Below are 21,193 nucleotides of genomic sequence, written 5' to 3' on the forward strand. Positions count from 1 at the left end.
CATTTGAATCTGATGATTGCACATAGCGTGGAACTGACCTCTCTGTACTATTCTTTCCTCTGCATGTCCTGGAGTACGAAAGAAACAGCACCATGCAGCAACATGTGAAAGACTGCATGGGCAAGATCGGGGGAAAAAAAAAAAATGCGGTCACAATTGCAAGAAGGCGTGCGAATGAATATGAATAATGTTGCATCAGTGCCACAATGTTTTCCGAAATGTACTATACAGGTCATAAAATAAGTTATTCCAAATATCATATATACCTATGTCTCTGTTTTTTTTTTGTCAGTGCGGCTTTGACATCATGGACCATAAGGTGCATGATAATTCTGCGTGAGCAGGAACATTCAATAAAACTGAATAAAAAAAAATATCACGTGATGGTGAGATACAAAGGCAGATTTACCAGCGTTTGTCTGTCAGCTTTTATTCCTCCAGATCAGAGAATTTCCAGTTCCATTGACTGAAAACACTACTCACACCTACAGTTAGTTTTTAATTGAAATTGGGAATAACGCCCTCAGATCCCAGGTGTTTGGGCAACAGTAGCATGTATCGTGACTGATAAGTGAGAAAAAAAATACTAACTTTTACAAGTGCTATAAATTTACACCGGCTGTTACAGACACAAATCAAATGTATATTTTTATTGTATGTATAATATTAACAATAAGAGCAGCTCACTAATCAAAATGGTAAATCTGCCGGGGAGCTGGTTTCAAACTCTTAACCTCTGGATTACAAGTTGGCAGCTCTAACCACAGCACCACAGAAGCTGTCGTATTGTACTTGCACCTTTTGTGAAAGTGTTTATTTGATATTTGGCCATCAGCTTTCACACATTATACAGTTCATGTCTACATTTTGTTATTTATTACTAAAACATGAAAAACGTTTCTGTTTAATGATGTGTTTATATAGAATGTTGTAGACACAAAACACACATCAAATTATTTCCCTAATTCTAATAGAGCTTTCAGATGAAATTTTTGTTTTTTTAGTATTGGCCTTTATTCTGGCAACTCTGCCAAATAGCCCCTCTCTCTGTGCAAAACCTTCGATACTGTAGTCTTGTTCTCACATCCACTCCAGCTGCAGATACTGAGCTTTGCAGGTCATGGAGAGTCACCTTAGGATTTGCTCTTACTTCTTTGGCTAGTTTTCTTGACATTTTCTTTGTTATTTTAACAGGGCGGCCTGACCTAGGCCGGTTCATTATGCTTCCAGTTGTCTCCCACTTCACTATGATGGCCTTCACAGTGGCCACACTGAGGCTAAGGAGCTTGGCAATCTTCTTGGCACCATTGCCATCTTTAAACTTCTTAACTCTTTCGGGGCAGATATCGACTTTTGTCGACAGGAGGGGTGAGGGCAGATGTCGACAACAGTCAACATGCAGGGGTAGAGGGTGACAATCAGCTGTTAATGGCGACAAAACTCACTGTTACGTTAAAGGCATTCCCTCTCTGCTTGGAGGAATGTTAGACTCACTGACTCTGCATCTAATCCTTGCATGAGCGTGAGTTACGAAATGTAAACAAAGGCAAGATGGCATAGACATCTCACGAGGGAGCGAAGCTAGTGTAGAAAACAAAATACTCAGCAGACGATGTTTTGCGCATTATCGCTGACTTGGACTCTGATTTTTCAGAATCTGATTTTGTTGAGAGTGATCAGGAGATCGAGCAAGTGAATGAGGAACTGGCATCAGCTGATCGGACACCATTCGATGCCACCCCAGGTGATCGTCTGCCAGCTGATGGCATTCGCGCAGCCAGTGTACCTACAAAAAGATTTGTGTGGGAGGAATACCCAGACACCAATCCGTGGGAGCCAAACTGACTACTGGACTTCACAAGACAGCATGCCTTGCTGTTGGACATGACAGATTACCAGCCGCTGAACTACTTCAGGCTGTTCTTTCCTGAGGCTGCCTTTCAGCTACTGTCAGATGATACAAACAGGTATGTAGAGCAATTTTTTGAATCGCGGGCTGCATTTGCAACGCATTCTCATTTTTCCAAAGTGGAAATCCACAACAAAAGATGAGATGAAGGGCTTTGTGACATTACAAATAGAGATGGGACTAGACTGGAGATATAACTTCAGGGAGCATTGGTCCAAACGTGCTTTGTCCCATATATGCCGCATGATAGGTACGTGCTCCTGCAAAGTTTTATTCACTTCTATGATAACCAGAAACACATCCCAAGGGGTGAACTAGGCTATAACCCCATGTATAAAGTTCAGCACCTGTTTGACATTGTGGAAACAACATATAAACAATTTTATCAGCCTGGCCATGATTTGTCTGTGGATGAATCTATGATAAAATACAAGGGACGCCTTTTTTCCCACCAGGATATGCCAGACAAGCCCACAAAGTATGGCATAAAGGATTTCACACTGGCAGAAGCAAACACTGGTTTCATATAGTAATCACATATACAGGAAAATATTCCTTTCAAAGAGAGAATTGTCCATTGACAAGTCAGATTGTGCTGGAGCTGCTTCAGGGCAATGAACATTTGGGTCATGTTGTGTACATGGACAATTTTTATACATCACTAGTTGGCAAATAATTTACATTTTGAAGTGGATCAAGAAGACTAGAATGGTATAGAAACTGCTCCTGATTAATAGACAAATTAAGAGCTATTTGAAAAAAATGCTTATAGAAGAGGAAGAAGCAGAAAGGCGGCGGCAAAGTGATGAAGAGGAACTAGTGCCAAAAAATAATTACTGTGCAAGGTCTAGTTATTTGCTATGGTCAAGATTTTTTGAGGGGAAATCATCATCTTTGATGATGAAAATGTGCAAGTGATTGAAACTGAATTGGAAACTGTTCCAGCAGATGATGACGTGGGCAATGGGAAGAGTGATGTTCATGATCATCCTTCCATATGCTTATATTATATACTACCAAAATACCCGTGCGTAGCAGCGGAGAAGTAGTGTGTTAAAGAAGTAATTAAAAAGAAAAGGAAACATTTTGAAAATAACATAACATGATTGTCAATGTAATTGTTTTTTTCACTATAATGAGTGTTGCTGTGATATTATATATGTCCCCATCTTCACAAAATTTGGTAGGTGGCTTCCCTGAGCTAATGGAAACCAATGTACGTACTTATTTCGGTGGTATGACGCCACTGTCAGCCACCATATTGAACTTTCCAACATCACTAATTCTCCAACTTCCCGTGTAGGTAGAAGGCTGAAATTTGGCAGGCTCATTCCTTACAGCTTACTTGCAAAAGTTGGGCAGGTTTCATTTCGAAATTCTACACGTAATGGTCATAACTGGAACCTATTTTTATCCATATACTGTAACGGACTTTAGCTCGATGGCCGTGGGGGGCGGAGTTGCGTGTCACGTAATCACGTGAGCTGACTGTGAACGCAGTACGTAGAAAACAAGGAAGAGCTCCAAAGAGCACTGAAGAAAAAACGCATACAAGCATATTCATAAGTGCATCTACTGCGGAAACAAATCACGGTGTAAACTGTAAGTTTAAATTAAGTTTATAGACACGTTCCTGCTGCAGTTTTTCATGCCTTCGACGAATACTTTATTCGCGAGATACAAGCTTAATGAGAAGACACGAGGTATAAACGAGACTTTGGATCACTTTGTAATGGAGTTAAAATTGCTGTAGAGAGAAACTTTTAAGTGTCAGGTCTTAGCTAATATTAAATAAAGCCGTGGACACTGCAACATCACACAAGAGAGCAGCTCACGTGAACTGACTGAACGCAGTACAAGTGATCACTTCCATGTATCAAACCTGTTCAAAAAACGCATTACACAACTGACAAGGTAGGAAAAGAATATGCTCCGAGCTGGGCTCCACAGCTAACACGGTCTTGCGGGAGCAACTTCGTCACGCTGCCACCAAATACTCACAGAAAAATCCACAAGTTAATACACACGCTGTCTCTCCACACTCAATGTATTCCTCACATCCCCGTTATACCCTCTGATCTCCCATTTCAATTCCATTTCCTTAAAATGCTTAACCATTGCAGGGTTGCAGAATAGTCATAAGGCACAGGGTATGAAAAAACACATGAACAGGGTGCCAGCCCACTGCAGGGCAAACATGCACATACTAACTCATGACAACCAATTTTGCAACTTTAATTCACCTAACCTGCATGTTTTTTTAGACTGTAAGGGGGAGACCTGAACACCCAGAGGAAACCCACACAGACATGGAGAAAACATACCAAACTCTATGCAGGAAACATACTGGATGCAAACCTCAATATCCTGCAAGGCAGCAGCCTCAATGTCATATTTCAATAATTATTTTGGTAAAGAAAGATGAGCAGAACAGTCTCTGAAAGAGGCTGCTGTTAAACAGTAACATTTTTTTTCATGCATCTTCTTAATTACTGAATTGTGCATTCATTAATATACACAAAAACATGAATTTGAAAATATTACTTTACTATAGATCTCAAAAACATCTACTAATTATCAGTATATTACAATTGACCAAAAATATCTCAAGCTGCAAAAATCATTACTTATATAAAATGAGAAACAAATGTAAAAAGATAGAAACTAAAATCTTATTTTCTAATGTTATCTTTTGCAAAAACAATACTGTATGAATATGAAAACATCAAATGGCAAAATATATAAAAACATTTTTTGGAAACTTTCCTTCCAACAAGAAACCTAAACAAATAAACTATAATTTGATCTACCTCTCTTTGTAGCACCAATTCTTTAGTGAAAAGACAAGCTTCATCACTAAAAGGTTCTGCTTCTTGAATGACGCCTGCTGTATTTCTGGACCCACGTGGACATTCAATACCTGAAACATATCAAATAAAATAGGCAAAGAAGATATTTTACAATTAATACTAAAACATCTCATATGTCATCTCATATGACATTTCATCACTACAAATATTATACAACACTACAAATACAGTGGATAACTATACATTCACTGGGCAAATCATTACGAACAAATGTAAACTTGCTTATTCATGTAATTTTCTAATCAGCAACTCAAGTTACAGCAGCACTATATATAAAATTAAACAGATACCAGTCAGGTGTTTCAGATAATGCTCACATCAAACACCAGAAAACAATAGGAAATGTGACCTCAGTGTTTTCATCAGAGGTATGACAGTTTGGACGCCAGATGAGCAGATTTGCGTACTTCTGTAACTGTCAGGCTACAGTGGCCACAGGCTCAACAAAACTTAACAGTTCAAGACTGGAAAACTGTAGCCTTGGGGTATGTTTTCTTACTCTAAAGTAACAAGTATTTTAGTTAAAAAAATACTTCAGTAAAAGAAAAGCCTATGTGCCTTAAAAACTACATTTTACAAGAATAATAAAAATATCATTGATCAGTACATAACTGCATTATACACTTTATAAACTGTAAAAACTTTATCATAAGTAGCAGTTGATTTTCAAAATTCTTGCTGTCCAACTGTGTGTGTCTAGGGCTAAATAAAATTCCTGCAATGCTGAATGTTTAATTTTTAAACAGTGGCAGGCACTGGATAAATCCTATTAAGTATTTGAATGGAAGACCAGCTAGGAAAGGCCTGGCTTGCTGCTAGAAGAGGTGTTGGCAAGGATAGCAGGGACTTATCCTTTAGACTGTGTGTATCCCAATACCCCAACACAGTGATGGGGTCACTGTGCTACTACAATGGTGCAGTCCTTCGGATGAGACTTAAAATTGAGGTCCTAGCTCTCTGTGGTCATCAAAGATGCCTGGGAATCCTTCATAAAGAGTAAGGTGTATCCCGACGTCCTGCGTAATTGGCTGTTTCTCAGCCATCACCACCTAACAGCTAATGTGTGGTGAGCGTACTGGCACAAAATGGCTGCTGTCACACCCATTCAAGTGAATAACTCACTATGGTGGTGGCTGAAGTGATTCCCCGCTCAATATGTAAAGCGCTTTCAGTAGCCATAAAAGCGTTACATTTAATTATTACTACTACTACCTCACACTGCACTACTTTATACAAATGGAGGAAACTGAAATATAGAGCTACTGTCCAATTTGACTATAACGACTGAGATATATTATGAATTATTCATTGTTTTGTTATTTCACTTAATTCTACAACCAGTATATAAAAAAAATCAATATAATTCTTTTTTCTCTTATCAATAAAAACAACAACAAACAAGAAAGGTCTATTAATGTAGAAAGTAGCACTATGACCTCTTAGTAGGGTGACATTACCCAATCTCTTTGAATGGCAGCAATAAAACCAATTTGCCTCACACCCACCCTGTGCTCAGTGTATACTAAGAGCTGAGGTCACAGTGATGACCTGAAGTGTGGTACTAGTGAGTGTTGATATGACTTACACTTGACTTAGGCTGTGCTTCCCCTATTGGGAAACCAGGAGTGAATATGACTTGCACTGCCTCCCATACTGGGAAACTAAGTAGCAGTAGATGAAGCAACCCTACTCTAGAAAGAAGATTATATATATATATATATATATATATATATATATATATATATATATATATATATATATATATATATATATATATATATATATAAGAATAAAAAATGAGCATCTCAAAACCTTATTACTTGAATAAAAAAATCAAAATAAAAACTGAATGAAAAATCAACACAGATTGGGTTTATTATAGTTTACTACAGCAAGGATAGACTTTAGAAGAGCAATTATTACAATTATTTGATTAAACTTCAGAACTTTTCTTACGAATTCTCTTAAGTAAGCTTATTTTTCTTAGTTTGGTACCCAATTTTATATTTAAATTACCCTCTTGAGCACTTATGTTAACTATTAAGTGAATGTTTTGATTTGGGAAAATGGTTCAGGGGATTAAAACATAAGTAGGCAAAAATCAGAGAGAAGAGGTTAGATACTTCAATAAAATTTACTTATTCAATTATAACATATAAACACATGAATGGGTTATAGAAATAAATATATATGCTTAAAGAGACAAACTTATACTTACAATAACATACATACATACAGTAACATACATCAAAAGACCCAGAGCCATCATCCTAGACCAGTAGACTGAGGGAGCCCGCATGTCAGTCTCGTCAGAGGATCAACCCATGTGCCTTTTATCAGATAAGACCGGGCGGTGTGCGCCTTTCCCCACGGTTGAGCGTCCAAAGAAACTGAGGGCGGAACCTTCCCTTATATACTAATTAGGTGGCCTTGCCCAAAAGCGGCCTACGTGGAAGCAGTGTATGCAGAAGTGATTAGTTTCTCACACCCCCTCCTTCCACGGGACACGGCGCTTTTTCCTTCTACTCGGCCTTGAGACTAGTGCCTGATACCAGAAGACACAGTAATATGCTTACATGTGAAAAAAGCCTCTCGAAGTGAAAAACAACTCCTTACATAGCCTTGGCTGTATCTTTAGAACATTCCCGGCTGTTTTTCCCAAAACATTAGTTTTTATAGCTGATTCTGCACTGAAGCGACTAACGCCCATCTGCTCTCGATTCCCCCTCCCTCTCTTTATTTCACCTTTGCTTTTTACAGAGAAAAATCCTTCCATTACAGTGAACCATAATTAAAGTCAAGGAATATTACTAAGTATAACAGTTCTAAATACGTACTCATATTTTAATGTCCTCGCATAGTTTTAATGTGCTACTCACAACATTCTACAGAAGCACTACAGAGTGCATCTTGACCAGCAGCCACAGTCTGGTAAGGCAGCAGCACTGTATCAGAGAAGAAGTCCCTCCAGAGAATGGGGAGGGTGGCAGAGGAAATCAGAACCACCCTCCCATCTTTAAGATCTGTACTTGTTATGCTGTCTTAGGAGAGCCACCATGATAGTCAGAGGCCCCACACACACACACCCAGCCCATGGACTTTTCAAATTCTTGCCCTCTGGCAAACACTACCGCAGTAAAGTGGTGCTAGAGTGACAGCCTTGTTAGAACTTTCTTCCCGCAGGCCATCAGACTACTCAACTTCTTCCAACAAATAACATGATGACCTATTGGGACTATTAAATTCCTGAGCACACAAACACAGGAAGTTTGAACATATACAGTACATTCAGAATCGCATATCTTAACATGCTTTTATGTCTGTGCATATATGTTAATGTTTTTAATTATTTGAACACTTTACATCTATTCACCAGTGTGTCTTATGGATTACAGTGATCCCTTGCTGTATCACGCTTTGCTCTATCGCGGATTTTATATGTAAGCATATGTAAATGTATATTGCGGTTTTTTCGCTGATTCGCGGATTTCTGCGGACAATGGGTCTTTTAATTTATGGTACATGCTTCCTCAGTTGATTTCATACAAGGGACGCTATTGGCGGATGGCTTAGAAGCTACCCAATCAGAGCACGTATTACATATTAACTAAAACTCCTCAATGCTATAAGATATGCCTCCTGCGCGGTACTCGATTGTTTGCTTGTCTCTGCCTCTATCTCACCCTCTCTGACATTCTCTGCGCCTGACGGAGGGGGTGTGAGCAGAGTTGCTGCTTGCACAGAAGCTGTTTGCCTAGTGGATACGGACGCTCCTCTAAGAAATGCCGCTTTATCGAGGTGCGTCCAAAAGCACACTTATTGATTTTTTGATTGTTTGCTTTAATCTCGCGCTCTCTCTCTCTGACGTTCCCTGCGCTTGACGGAGGAGATGTGAGCAGAGGGGCTTTTTGCAGAGAGGCTGTTTGCTTAGAAGATACGGATGCTCCTGTAAAAAATGCTGAAAGGCTATCTTCGTATTGATCCCTTCATTGCCGCTGCTTTATCGCGGTGCTTGCATACTTAAAAGCGCAACAGCCCTATTGATTTTTCATTGTTTACTTTACTCTCTCTCTGACATTCTCCGCTCCTTACGCGCACTTTGAAGAGGAAGATATGTTTGCATTCTTTTAATTGTGAGAAAGAACTGTCATCTCTGTCTTGTCATGGAGCACAGTTTAAACTTTTGACTAAAGGGTGTTATTTCATGTCTAGAGGGCTCTAATAATGTTAAAAAACGTATTGAGAAGGTCGTAAACAGGTTTTCTATGCTCTAACTGCGAAAATATTAGATTTATAAATAAAGAATCCTACTTCGTGGAAATTCATTTATCTGTCTGGAGCAGATTAACCGCGATAAACAAGGGTTTACTGTATAACTGTGCAGAGAATATTTATAAACAGCGTGGGAGACTTTCTAAGGGCTTAAAATATATAAAAATAACCATACAAACATATGGTTTCTACTTCGCGGATTTTCACCTATCGAGGGGGGTTCTGGAACGCAACCCCCGCGATCGAGGAGGGATTACAGTATACATATACAGTATTCTGTTTATGCAGTCTATTATGTATATGTTGTATATAATGCGCTTGTCTTTATATTTGTGTTTGTACACCTAGTCTGGACAAACAATTTCGTCCAGCCATGCACTCCTTGTTTTTTGGTTTGAATGACGGATGGAAGTAAATCCACCCATCCAATTTAAATTCTACAGAAAAACATTCTTACAAATATAACCAACTTGCATTAATATTACACTGCAATAATTCAACTTCAATACAACATAATGAAGTAGCAAATACAAATTTAGGAGTACAGTGATCCCTTGCTATATCGCGCTTCGACTTTAGCGGCTTTACTCCATCGCGGATTTTAAATGTAAGCATATCTAAATATACAGGTATATCACAGATTTTTCGTTGGTTCACGGATTTCTGCGGACAATGGATCTTTTAATTTAAAGTACATGCTTCCTCAGTTTGTTTGCCCAGTTGATTTCATACAAGGGACGCTATTGGCAGATGGCTTAGAAGCTACCCAATAAGAGCATGTATTACATATTAACTAAAACTCCTCAATGATATACGATGTGCTTCCCGAGCGGATTGTTTGCTTTTCTCGGTCTTTCTCTGACATTCTCTGCGCCTGATGCAGGGGGTGTGAGCAGAGGGGCTGTTTGCACAGAGGCTGTTTGCCTAGAGGATATGGACGCTCCTCTAAGAAATGCCGCTTTATCCCGGTGGCCCAAAAGCACGTATTGATTTTTTGATTGTTTGCTTTAATCTCGCGCTCTCTCTCTCTGAAGTTCTCTGCTCCTGACGGATGGGGTGTGAGCAGAGGGGCTGTTTGCACAGAGGCTGTTTGTTTAAAAGATACGGAGGCTACTCTAAAAAATGCTGAAAGACTACCTTCACATTGCTCCCTTCTTTGCGGCTGCTTTATCGCAGTGCTCATACTTAAAAGCCCAACAGCACGTATTGATTTTTTGATTATTTGTTTTTCTGTCACGCTCTCTCTATCTCGCCGAGATTCTCTGCTCCTGACGGCGCTCGTTTGAAGAGAAGATATGCTTGCATTCTTTTAATTATGAGAAAGAACTGTCATCTCTGTCTTGTCATGGAGCACAGTTTAAACTTTTGACTAAAGGGTGTTATTTCATGTCTAGAGGGCTCTAATAATGTTAACAATGTGGGAGAGTTTATAAGGGCTTAAAATATATAAAAATAACCATACAAACATATAGTTTCTACTTCGCGGATTTTCACCTATCGCGGGGGGTTCTGGAACGCAACCCCCACGATCGAGGAGGGATTACTGTAAATGTAATGCTTTGGACATTCTTTTTAATTTAAATGTTCTCTCCAGAATAATGTAAAGAATATGGACAGCTCAGAGATGCACATTTTGCAGTTTAGTAGAGGAACAGATGTGCAGTAATTATTCTAATAATTTACCAAAACAAAATATAGCACATAAATTTCACACTTGTACACAAAAATAGCCACTTAATTTACCTATACTATCCTTAGTCATTGCGGCTCTAGATTAAACTGTGGTCGGCACTGCAGTGCTGCAAGCTTTCCTTGAGTTCAAATCCTATAAGGCAGCAACAAAAGTATACATTTCTGTTTGAAGGAAGGCTGACAAATGTTTTATTTGCACTCACATAACAAAGGACAAAGAAAACCTTGATATCCAGGCATAGGGGCACTCCTCTGAGCCCTTAAAAGCTATAAGATCTCGCTTGAACACCAAGCCAGTAACAAGGCTCATAAAAATCTATCATATCTGTATATGCATATACAGTTACAACTTATTTTTGTATAGCTCTCTTCACTACGTACAGGCACAGGGTTCTTTGAACAATTTTCACTTAAAATGCAAATATAGATTATTTTACTAAATACAGAACAGGCACAAAAAAAAACTGATTTGTTAAAACACAGAGAATAGAAATGGATCAAACATAAACAGAAACCAACAATATCTGTCCATTAACTGATTGATGAACTATGGCCATAACATACATACAAAAATGCAACATACAGATATTTCTCACACAACATATCACTTGTGTTCTCAAGATATTACTTGTGTCCGTAAAGTACTGCTTGCACAAGATTACAATGACACGATTAAAATGAAATCTTTTTTTTAGGACTTTAAATTTGAAGGTGAATTCTTGAAGACAGAGATTTCTTTAGGTGCAGACAGGCACAGAAGACACTGCATTATATTCAGTATGTGAATTTGCATTTTACAAATTTGAACATTGTGACTGCTTGCAACTTACTAACGGATAAAAAAAAAAAACAAAAAAAAAAAACTAACAAAGCTGTTTTTCTGTAACGGAAGGTTATTCATACAGGCGTTTGTCATAAGACAGGGGGCAGTAAGATGACCAAGGACAATTTCTTTTTATGGACCTCATCCGTCAGACACAGGAAACATGACTTTTGCTTCTTCAGGGCCCCTTTTGCAATGTGCACAAAGCAGAAACGGTTAGCCCATTGCACGCAATGTAAGTTGAAATGCTTAGATAAACATATTGTGCTTATTGATAAGTAAGCGGGTAGAGGGAGGGGGGAAAATTATTAAAAGTCTAGTGAAACAGGGGAACTTTGCTCTTTCGCCTTACAACGTAGAATCCATGTACTCATCTGTGACTGAATAAAGACTGATTGAACTATTCCCGTCTTCCTCTTGAGATCTCCTTCCACATATGACCGTGAGGGAAAAGTACACTCAGTTTTCATGTCTTAATATTGAGCAGGAAAAGGTACTAACATTAGCGTTGAGTACATCCCTAATATACATTCAAACTGAAGCTAAAAATGTTTATGTTTCTCACTATGAGAACAATAGTGACAATAAAATCTATGCAGAATATACATACATATAAATACACACACAAGCTGTCTCTGGAAATGAAAACAACAACCAGTCTTTTGTTCTTAAACCAAAAACAAAAAAGTTATCATGCAGGAAACAGAATATAGTCTCGTCCTGGAGTGGCATGTCCGTCTAGATCCCCTCCTTCCTGGACAAATGTTATTGTCTAGCACTCCTGCTAAGCACTGTAGCACCTGGTTGTGCCGCCAGGTGTAGTGGCCTTGAGAGAGGCTGGTCTGGCACCCCATCAAGCTGTGTTTTAATGTTGCTTTTGACGGACAAAGCGAACATGTGGGATCTTCTCCATACCACTGGCTTAGATTTTTTTTGGAGAAGGCAGGACAAATCACTTCTTGAACTTAAAATAACAATTAGGCCACAAAAAATAAATATTCTGAATGAGCAACCAATAAAGAATTGACCGGAAATGTGCAGGCCATGCACTTTAATACAAATATTTTAAACTCACAACTACAATATTAATGAATTTTTACCTCAACAGTGGAAAAGGACGCATACTAACATAAAAATGGTAAAAGATAATTCATACAAAATATTAATTTTGATCCCTTCACACACACAAAAACGTTTTCCATTTGTTATGACAAACAGAGCTGAACACAACAGGGCTAGTCACTCCTAGTCCAGCTTACTGGTATCGTACCCTGGAGTGTCTTATTTCTGGCACAAACCTAAAACTTCTGAACTAAATCCTTTCGATGACAAGAAGCAGCTGTTCTACTTTAGTTTCACCCATACTGCTGAGAATCTAATCCTACTGCAGCACGCATAAGAACCTCATTGAGATGCCCTTTCTTATTTAAAGAATTTGTTCTCTACCAACAGCTTGTGCCCAAGTAAGAGTGAAGACTGATGAGAAAAATGAAAGGTATACAGTGATCCTTCGCTATATCGCGCTTCGACTTTCATGGCTTCACTCCATCGCGGATTTTAAATGTAAGCATATCTAAATATATATCACGGATTTTTCGCTGGTTCGCGGATTTCTGCGGACAATGGGTCTTTTAATTTACGGTACATGCTTCCTCAGCTTGTTTGGACAGTTGATTTCATACAATGGACGCTATTGGCGGATGGCTGAGAAGCTACCCAATCAGAGCACGTATTACGTATTAAATAAAACTCCTCAATGATATAAGATATGCTTCCCGCGTGGTGCTTCGCACACTTCAAAGCTCTAACAGCCTGTATTGATTTTTGATTGTTTGCTTTTCTCGGTCTCTCTCACTCTCTCCGACATTCTCTGCTCCTGACAGATGGGGTGTGAGCAGAGGGGCTGTTTACACAGAGGGTGTTTTGCTTAGAAGATACGGTCGCGCCTCTAAAAAATGCTGAAAGACTACCTTCACATTGATCCCTTCATTGCGGCCGCTTTATCCCGGTGCTTCCCATACTTAAAATCCCAACAGCCCTATTGATTTTTGCTTGTGTACTTTTCTCTCTCTGTCTGACATTCTCTGCTCCTGACACGCGCACTCCCTTTGAAGAGGAAGATATGTTTGCATTCTTTTAATTGTGAGAAAGAACTGTCATCTCTGTCTTGTCATGGAGCACAGTTTAAACTTTTGACTAAAGGGTGTTATTTCATGTCTAGAGGGCTCTAATTATGTTAAAAAACGTATTTAGAAGGTCGTAAATGGGTTTTCTATGCTATAACTGCGAAAATATTCGATTTATAATTAAAGAATCCTACTTAGTGGAAATTCATTTATCTGTCTGGAGCGGATTAACAGCGATAAACGAGGGTTTACTGTATAACTGTGCGGAGAATATTTATAAACAGCGTGGGAGAGTTTCTAACGGCTTAAAATATATAAAAATAACCATACAAACATATGGTTTCTACTTCGCAGATTTTCACCTATCGCGGGGGGTTCTGGAACGCATCCCCCGCGATCGAGGAGGGATTACTGTATCTAAAGGTTTACACCACCACAGTGCAGTAAAACATTCAGCAATTGTCAACAGCTCTTTTTTTTTTTGGTCAAATTTACCTATCCTCAGATTTAATAAGACATCATAGCCCTTGAACTGCTCTACTTGAGGCAGTTGCTCCTTTATTTATCTAATCAAGGAATGGAGCATGACTTTAAAGATGAGGATGCTACAATAACTTCTAATGCATCATACTTGGCTGTGAACCACCTTTAATGATTATAATTATTAATAAAATAATCATTTAACATATTGCCAAGTATGCAAATAAAACTCTTGTTCTGCAGATTCAGTGTTTGAATGTCACCTGGCTCCAGAAGGAGTCTACAAGATGCTACAAAGTAAAACTAAGTACCTTTTGCAAAGCACATATAGACACAACTGTGAACCTCACATGATGAATTTGAACATCAGCCATTCATTTCATAACAAGAACTAAGGCAGCAATGTTCCTACTGAATCAGAGGCTTAAATATTACACAAAAACTCCATTACATTACCACAGTGTTCACGGAAAGGCTCAAGAAGGTGAACTCTCTGTAACTGGAAAACACATTTCTAGCTTCCTTATCTAAAAATAATAAGCAGAACCCTACTTTGTCTGAACATCTTCCACAAAACATTAAGAGGCAACAGAAACAGTTACATCCAATCCACTATATCTGTGTATCAAAATACTATTTTTCATCAAATTTAGGAAGTGTTATCCAGATAAAAATACCCTCCTTAGCATTACATTTTTTCTTGGAAAAAACAAAAAACTTAAAAAAAATTAACATTTATTACATCTTACCTTAAGTCAGAAGTGTAGAAAGTCTAATAATGATACAAATAATAATGATACAAATAATAATGCTAACATTGTACATACTGTCAAAATGTATTGTTTGTGTGGTATATCTTGAAGCATGGTGAAATACACTATCCAGTGTCACAGTCTGGACAACAGTAGCGTGATTCCTTGCAGATTTTCTTTCCAGACTGATCAGCTTTTAAACAGCACACTGCACATGTGCGATTGATATGGAGCATCACTTTCGGATTCATCAGACTCGCTTTCAATTTCACCTCCTGCGCCACCACCACCTACTCAAAGCATCATGATGCACCAACATTGATGGACTGAAAGCCAGAAGTCTACATGACCATCATCATCAGGTCCTTCCATGAAAACCCTAAATACAAAGAGGACTGTTTGACTTATGTTAGGTAGATTGCCCAGAGGGGACTGGGCGGTCTCTTGGTCTGGAACCCCTACAGATTTTATTTTTTTCTCCAGCCTTTGGAATTTTTTTTTTTTGTTTTTTCTGTCCACCCTGGCCATCGGACCTTACTCTTATTCTATGTTAATTAATGTTGACTTATGTTTATTTTTTATTGTGTCTTCTATTTTTCTATTCATTTTGTAAAGCACTTTGAGCTACATTTTTTTGTATGAATATGTGCTATATAAATAAATGTTGATTGATTGATTGAAGACACATTCACTTCGTCATCACTGCTTGTATCACCGTCAAGAGCGTGCAACACCTGGGCTGCTGAAAACGTTTCTTATGAGACACCATTAGGCGGTTACCACAAGACATGTCTGCACCGGTGGTAACATTTGGTCCTGACGCTTATGCAAGACATGCATATATAGTTTCCCGGGCAACGCTCGGCACTAACGCTGTTGGCAATTTTACACCCTGAGTAATCCTTGGGTCTAATGATTATGTGAGATGCATTTATATAGTTGTCCAAGTGATGCTCAGGACTAACAATTTTAAGCACTGTTTTTATAGCCTGAGTGATGATCAGGTCTAATGCTATGGAGGTTAAACATTATCTTCTCTTACTGAGAGCACCCATAGCAGTACCTTGCCTACCTGCTTACCCCTTCCTAAACTGTAAATTCTCTTCATGGCCATAAAAAAAGCAGTTTTAAAGAGTTTAAATTATAACATCCTGAATTATCTTGGAATTCAATAATTCAACGGTACAAATACAATAATGGTTGAATTTTAATTTTTAGCATTGATTTCATGCAGTATTTTTACATTACTGGGGAGGAAATGTCAAAGAATACATTTGGAATGTGCATAATGTAAGATAAATTTGGTAGTCCATAATGATACACTTCATAAACCCTATGTGGAAATCCCACAACTATAAAATTCTCATCTTTTGTTGTTACACTAGTGGGAATGTCTATCGTACGTTCTAATTTAAGCCCTGTATTGTACTTGGATATTTATGAATGCCAATATTAGTTTACTTAAATGAGAGCAGGGTAACAACTTGATGCATATACCATTATTTTAGAGCTGCTGTTACTGTTCAAATCTCTATATTGTATATTCCATTACAGAAAAATGCAAAATATGGGAATGGGATTAATGATTTCCTGTGGTATCAAGTACCAAGAAATTTCATTGGAATTGATATCAAATATAAAACTTCTGGTATCCTGATATCCCTAGAGTTAAAACAGTGACTCCACTCTCCATAGGCGTTCCCATCAAAGGCATATGGCGCTAGATAATGTATCTTCATGGAAGGTCCTCTTGTTACTAGCAAATTCATATCTTTTTAGCAACATGTAATCAATCATTTTTGCTTCAAGCAAGACAAATGCATTGCATTTTGTACACCTTCCTCAGCTAAGGAATATGCAATCTTTAGCAAGTCTGGACTACTGGCACTCCTCATCCAACTCCTGTATCAGACATTATTACATTTTTCCAGTCCAGCACCAGCTAACGTTTGGTGCAGAAAGGTTTACTACAACTTTGCTAATGCCACTATACTGGGGTCTCTGCTGCACAGCAGAAGATATGGCCAAGTTCAGCTTGAATAAGGAAGGAATGGGATAGGGTGTGCTAGAGTTTTTTTAAAGGTAGGAGTGGACGTTTTGTCTTTGGTTTCTTGGGTGCATATAAGTCCATCCTTTTAAGCTTACCTTATTTGTTTATGCCAAATGTTTAACTGGTACCACAAGGACATGGATCTAAAATGACACTTAGTGACTGATCATTTCTTCATCAGGTAAGATGCAGAGGCTGCATTCCAAAGAGAGTGAAAAAGAAGCAGACAGTCTGGCCTCAGTATGCCTAGCTAGTACTTGTGTTTCAGTCTAGCAAAAGGCATACCACCAGTCTATTATACACCCAACCAGAACCCAAACTTGAAACCAAGCGAACATTTCTGTAGAGATCTGAAAATTGCTGTCCACTGACCATTTCCCTCAAACCTGACAGAGCTTGAGAGGATCTGCAGACAATAGTGCTTCAATGAAATAAAGGGTCTGTATACTTATGTATATTCATTTTAACAATCTAAAACAGTGGCCATCAATCGTGGTCCTGGAGAGCCGTGGTGGCTGCAGGTTTTCCTTCCAACAACTTTCCTAACTAGAAGACAGTCCTTGCTGATAAATGAAACTTGCTATTTAACTATTTGTGCTTTCATTTGTCCAAGAGAAATTTTCATCGCACTGTAGTTTCCTCCTCTGAAAACATTATCCATATGTGGGCCAGAACAGATTTAAACTGAACGGTCCTTCCAATTCCCTCCATATTTATTTCTAAACCCTTTTTTTTTTTAAATAAAAATACTTCATTGTGCATATGCACTGGTTTAAAAGGAAGCACGTTAGCTGGAGAGGTACTGGTTTTTGAATACCTGCATTTCATTATTAACAAATTGTCTGGTTAAGAAAACAGGAAACAATTAAAACTTAAAAGCATCCGCTAAAAACTAAAATAGGCAATTAAGGGTTCTGAAGTGTAACAGACAAGATCACTAAAATTAAGCCCAAAAATGTATTGTTTTAATTTATTGTAAATAAATGGGTTCAAATAAAAAAACAAAAAATAGGTCGAAGTGAAAACTTACAGCCACTGCAGACCTCTAGGACTATAACTGAGGACCTAAAATTTGTCTTTGATAAATTAAATGCTAACAAGGCATATACTGTAGTTACATATCGAATTTATTAGCAAGGACTGAGCTCTAATTAGAAAACTAGCTGCAATGAAAACCTCGGCCCTCCAAGACCATGATTGAGGACCCTTGATCTATAGATTATATTAAACTATACTCTCAAATACTAACAGTTGATTATTTATTATTTTGCCAACTGTAAAAAGTACACAAAAATATGCATCCGCAACAAAGGGGGCAGCATCATATCATACTATATTATGTTAATGACTAGAATCGCATCATCAGTATAAACTATAAATATAAAAAGTAAAACTATTATAAGAACCAATCCTAGTAAGATAATGCTAATGTTAAATTTACAAAAGTATGTGCTTAACTTGAACATAAAGTTAATTTTACATAGCTATAACAGAAGGCTGTCATCCACCAACACAATTAAGTTAACAAGTTACTGGAATATTTCTGAAACTATGCTATAAATCTGACATCACTGTTGAAGATAGAAAGAGGGTTTTTCCACAAATGGAAAGGTATATGGTGTTCTAAGTTTATATATTGATATATACAGTAAGGTATACAACAATGTATGACATGATGGTACAAAAACTTATACAGATACAAGTTAAAGTAACAAAAGTATGAAAGCCTAAAACAGAAAACCACCAAAACAATAATTTTCCATAACTGAATGTGTTATAGTAAAATTTATTTAATTATAAATTACATTTCAAAAAGACAGAATAATATGCCTTTAATTTTAACCCATGGTGCCTCGCTTTGCATATTACAAACCCTAATAAAGACCTCATACTCCTCTGTGAAGAATTTTAATCCCTTTGCAATCAAATGTGAATGTACTAAAATACATTTACTTTCTGACAAGGTTGGTAAAAAAAAAATCACCTTCCTTATAAATGAAAAGTACAATGATCTTAACGATAACAGCATTTGCACATTAACAATGAGTATGACATTTTTCATCCTTGTCAGTATCTCTATATCAACATACATTAACAGTCTATTTTAGCTAATTTAGGATGAATGCAATTTGAGCCAAAGTCACTAAACCATATGAAAATTAAGATAAATTAGGTACAGTATATTCTGCTTCTCTTTACTGTGCTGTTAAATGAAACAGAACAAACCAAATGTCTAAGCAATATTACATTATTCTTTTCATGAAATCACAGAATCCTGCCAAAATATTTGCTTTACAATTAAAATTGTTACATTTTACTTAACCTTTTAAATCAAATCAACAAATCTGCTTGTTACAATAAATAACATGATTGTTGATGCATTTTTCTTAATGTGTTTGGAAAAGTATAGCCATCAACCACTAGACACTTTCAGAGATACAAGTTTAAAAAAAAAATCAAAGAATATAAACATTTCTATGCTAATACAAGGGGAAGAAAAAAGTTCCTGGAATTGTGATATAGCGGGAGAATGAAAGATCAGATTATGCACACACTGTTGTGGAGGGGAGCACAGCATGTCTATTTCAAAGTCTATGTGCAAAAATGCTGCAAAAATGAAAATGAAATAACCCTGTTTGCAATTTCATTTTCAGACTGAACTGCAATGAAGCTTAAACAATGAAAAGTAAAAAAGTATTTCCACTTTGCATTTTCATTATCAAGTTTTCAACACGCAAATAGTGTGGGTTAATAGGCTGGACTTTGTACCTTGATTCTCCACAATTCTTAGCTGTAGAGTCACTTCAATCGATAGAATACTTTTCACTTCAACTGTGTTTAATTCACGTGATTTTGATGTTTTCACCCCCGTATTGCAAGCTTCACAGCGAGATCGTCTTACAAAATCCGAAAACCATGCAAAATTGTAGTACTTAAGTAATTAATGTGCAATCTAATTACAATTCTTAACATGACAGGGCAGCTCCACCACGGATTCTCCATTAGCTAATGTCCATTTTTCCCAAGTGAACTGATAACGGTGGAGCTTCAGGCTCATGAAGCTGGAGAAAAGTGTGGCAGATCGAGTTGCCACTGACTCCAAGTGAGCCATGAGAAGCAGGGCCAGTGGTAAAAATGTGCAAGCAAAGGACAAGGCAGATCATAGAGGCGTTGTGAAGCAGTGGTGAAGGGAGAGTCTCAAAGCTGAGATCCAGACCTGGAACACAGTTTACAGCACCAGTTCAGTAAACAAAAACAGCAAAGAAACCAGTGCATCTGCATCTCCACACCAGGAGGTTCGCCTGCTTGACTACAGTTGACCGGCACTGAACACACCTGCAGCACCAAACAGCAGCACAGCACTTAACATCCCAGTTGTGGCACCTACCAGTACAAAACGCAACATCTCTGCTGTGCCATCTGACAACACAGCACTCCCAAACCATGCTGATGTGACCTCAACACTGGCTGCATGACTAAAGCGGGAAAAAAGACTGTGCAGCCCTTTCAATGAGTTTTTGTGACATTGCAAGGAGTTGGAATTGGCCACTGAGGACAGTGACTTTGAAGAGAGGGCTTTGCAATGGCACAGTACAAGTTACATCAACTAGGGATGAGTCATCAAAAGATTCAGCTGGCATTGTATCATCAATAGGAAGTGTGTCTATAAAAACAGCAAATTCGCATAGTTGCACAGGCTTTTCAAACTAGAAAGGCAAGCAGCCCTTTTAAAGGATAGCAAGCCCCCTCAAAGAGCCATGTAACGAGCAGGGGATACAGCCTGTACTGTTTCTACTTTAGAGAAAATAAATGTAAAAAATGACATAGAAAAAGCTAATTTCTTCCATGTTGAATATTGTAATTAAATTGCACATTAATTACTTCAGAACTATAATTACGTATGGTCTTTGGATTTTGTGAGACGGTTTCATTGTGAAGCTGGCAGTATGGGGTTGAAAAGATCAAAATTACATGAATTAAACACAGTTGAACTGAGAAGTATTCTATTGATCAAAGTGACCCTATAGCTATGAAGGACAAAGAACTGTGGAGAATCGAGGTAAAGCCCTGCATATTGACCCACACTATTTGCATGTTGAAAACTTGAAAATGAAAATGCAAAGTGGAAATGCTTTATAATTTTCATTTTTGCAGCTTCATTGCAGTTCAGGAAGAAAATTAAACTGTAAATGGGGTTGTTTCATTTTAATTTTAGCAA

At 37.8% G+C, this 21,193-nt stretch overlaps 1 protein-coding gene across 1 annotated transcript in view; it reads right to left on the minus strand.

Annotated features, from left to right (window-relative positions):
* snd1 (staphylococcal nuclease and tudor domain containing 1) overlaps positions 1 to 21,193 on the minus strand; it is a 449,554-nt gene that overhangs the window by 193,062 nt on the left and 235,299 nt on the right. The window contains exon 16 of the mRNA XM_039761451.1: positions 4,720 to 4,829. Coding sequence (XP_039617385.1) covers positions 4,720 to 4,829 — 110 coding nt within the window. The remainder of the gene's footprint in view (positions 1 to 4,719; positions 4,830 to 21,193) is intronic.

This window comes from Polypterus senegalus, chromosome 8 (genome assembly GCF_016835505.1).
Source record: "Polypterus senegalus isolate Bchr_013 chromosome 8, ASM1683550v1, whole genome shotgun sequence".
Lineage (NCBI taxonomy): Eukaryota > Metazoa > Chordata > Cladistia > Polypteriformes > Polypteridae > Polypterus > Polypterus senegalus.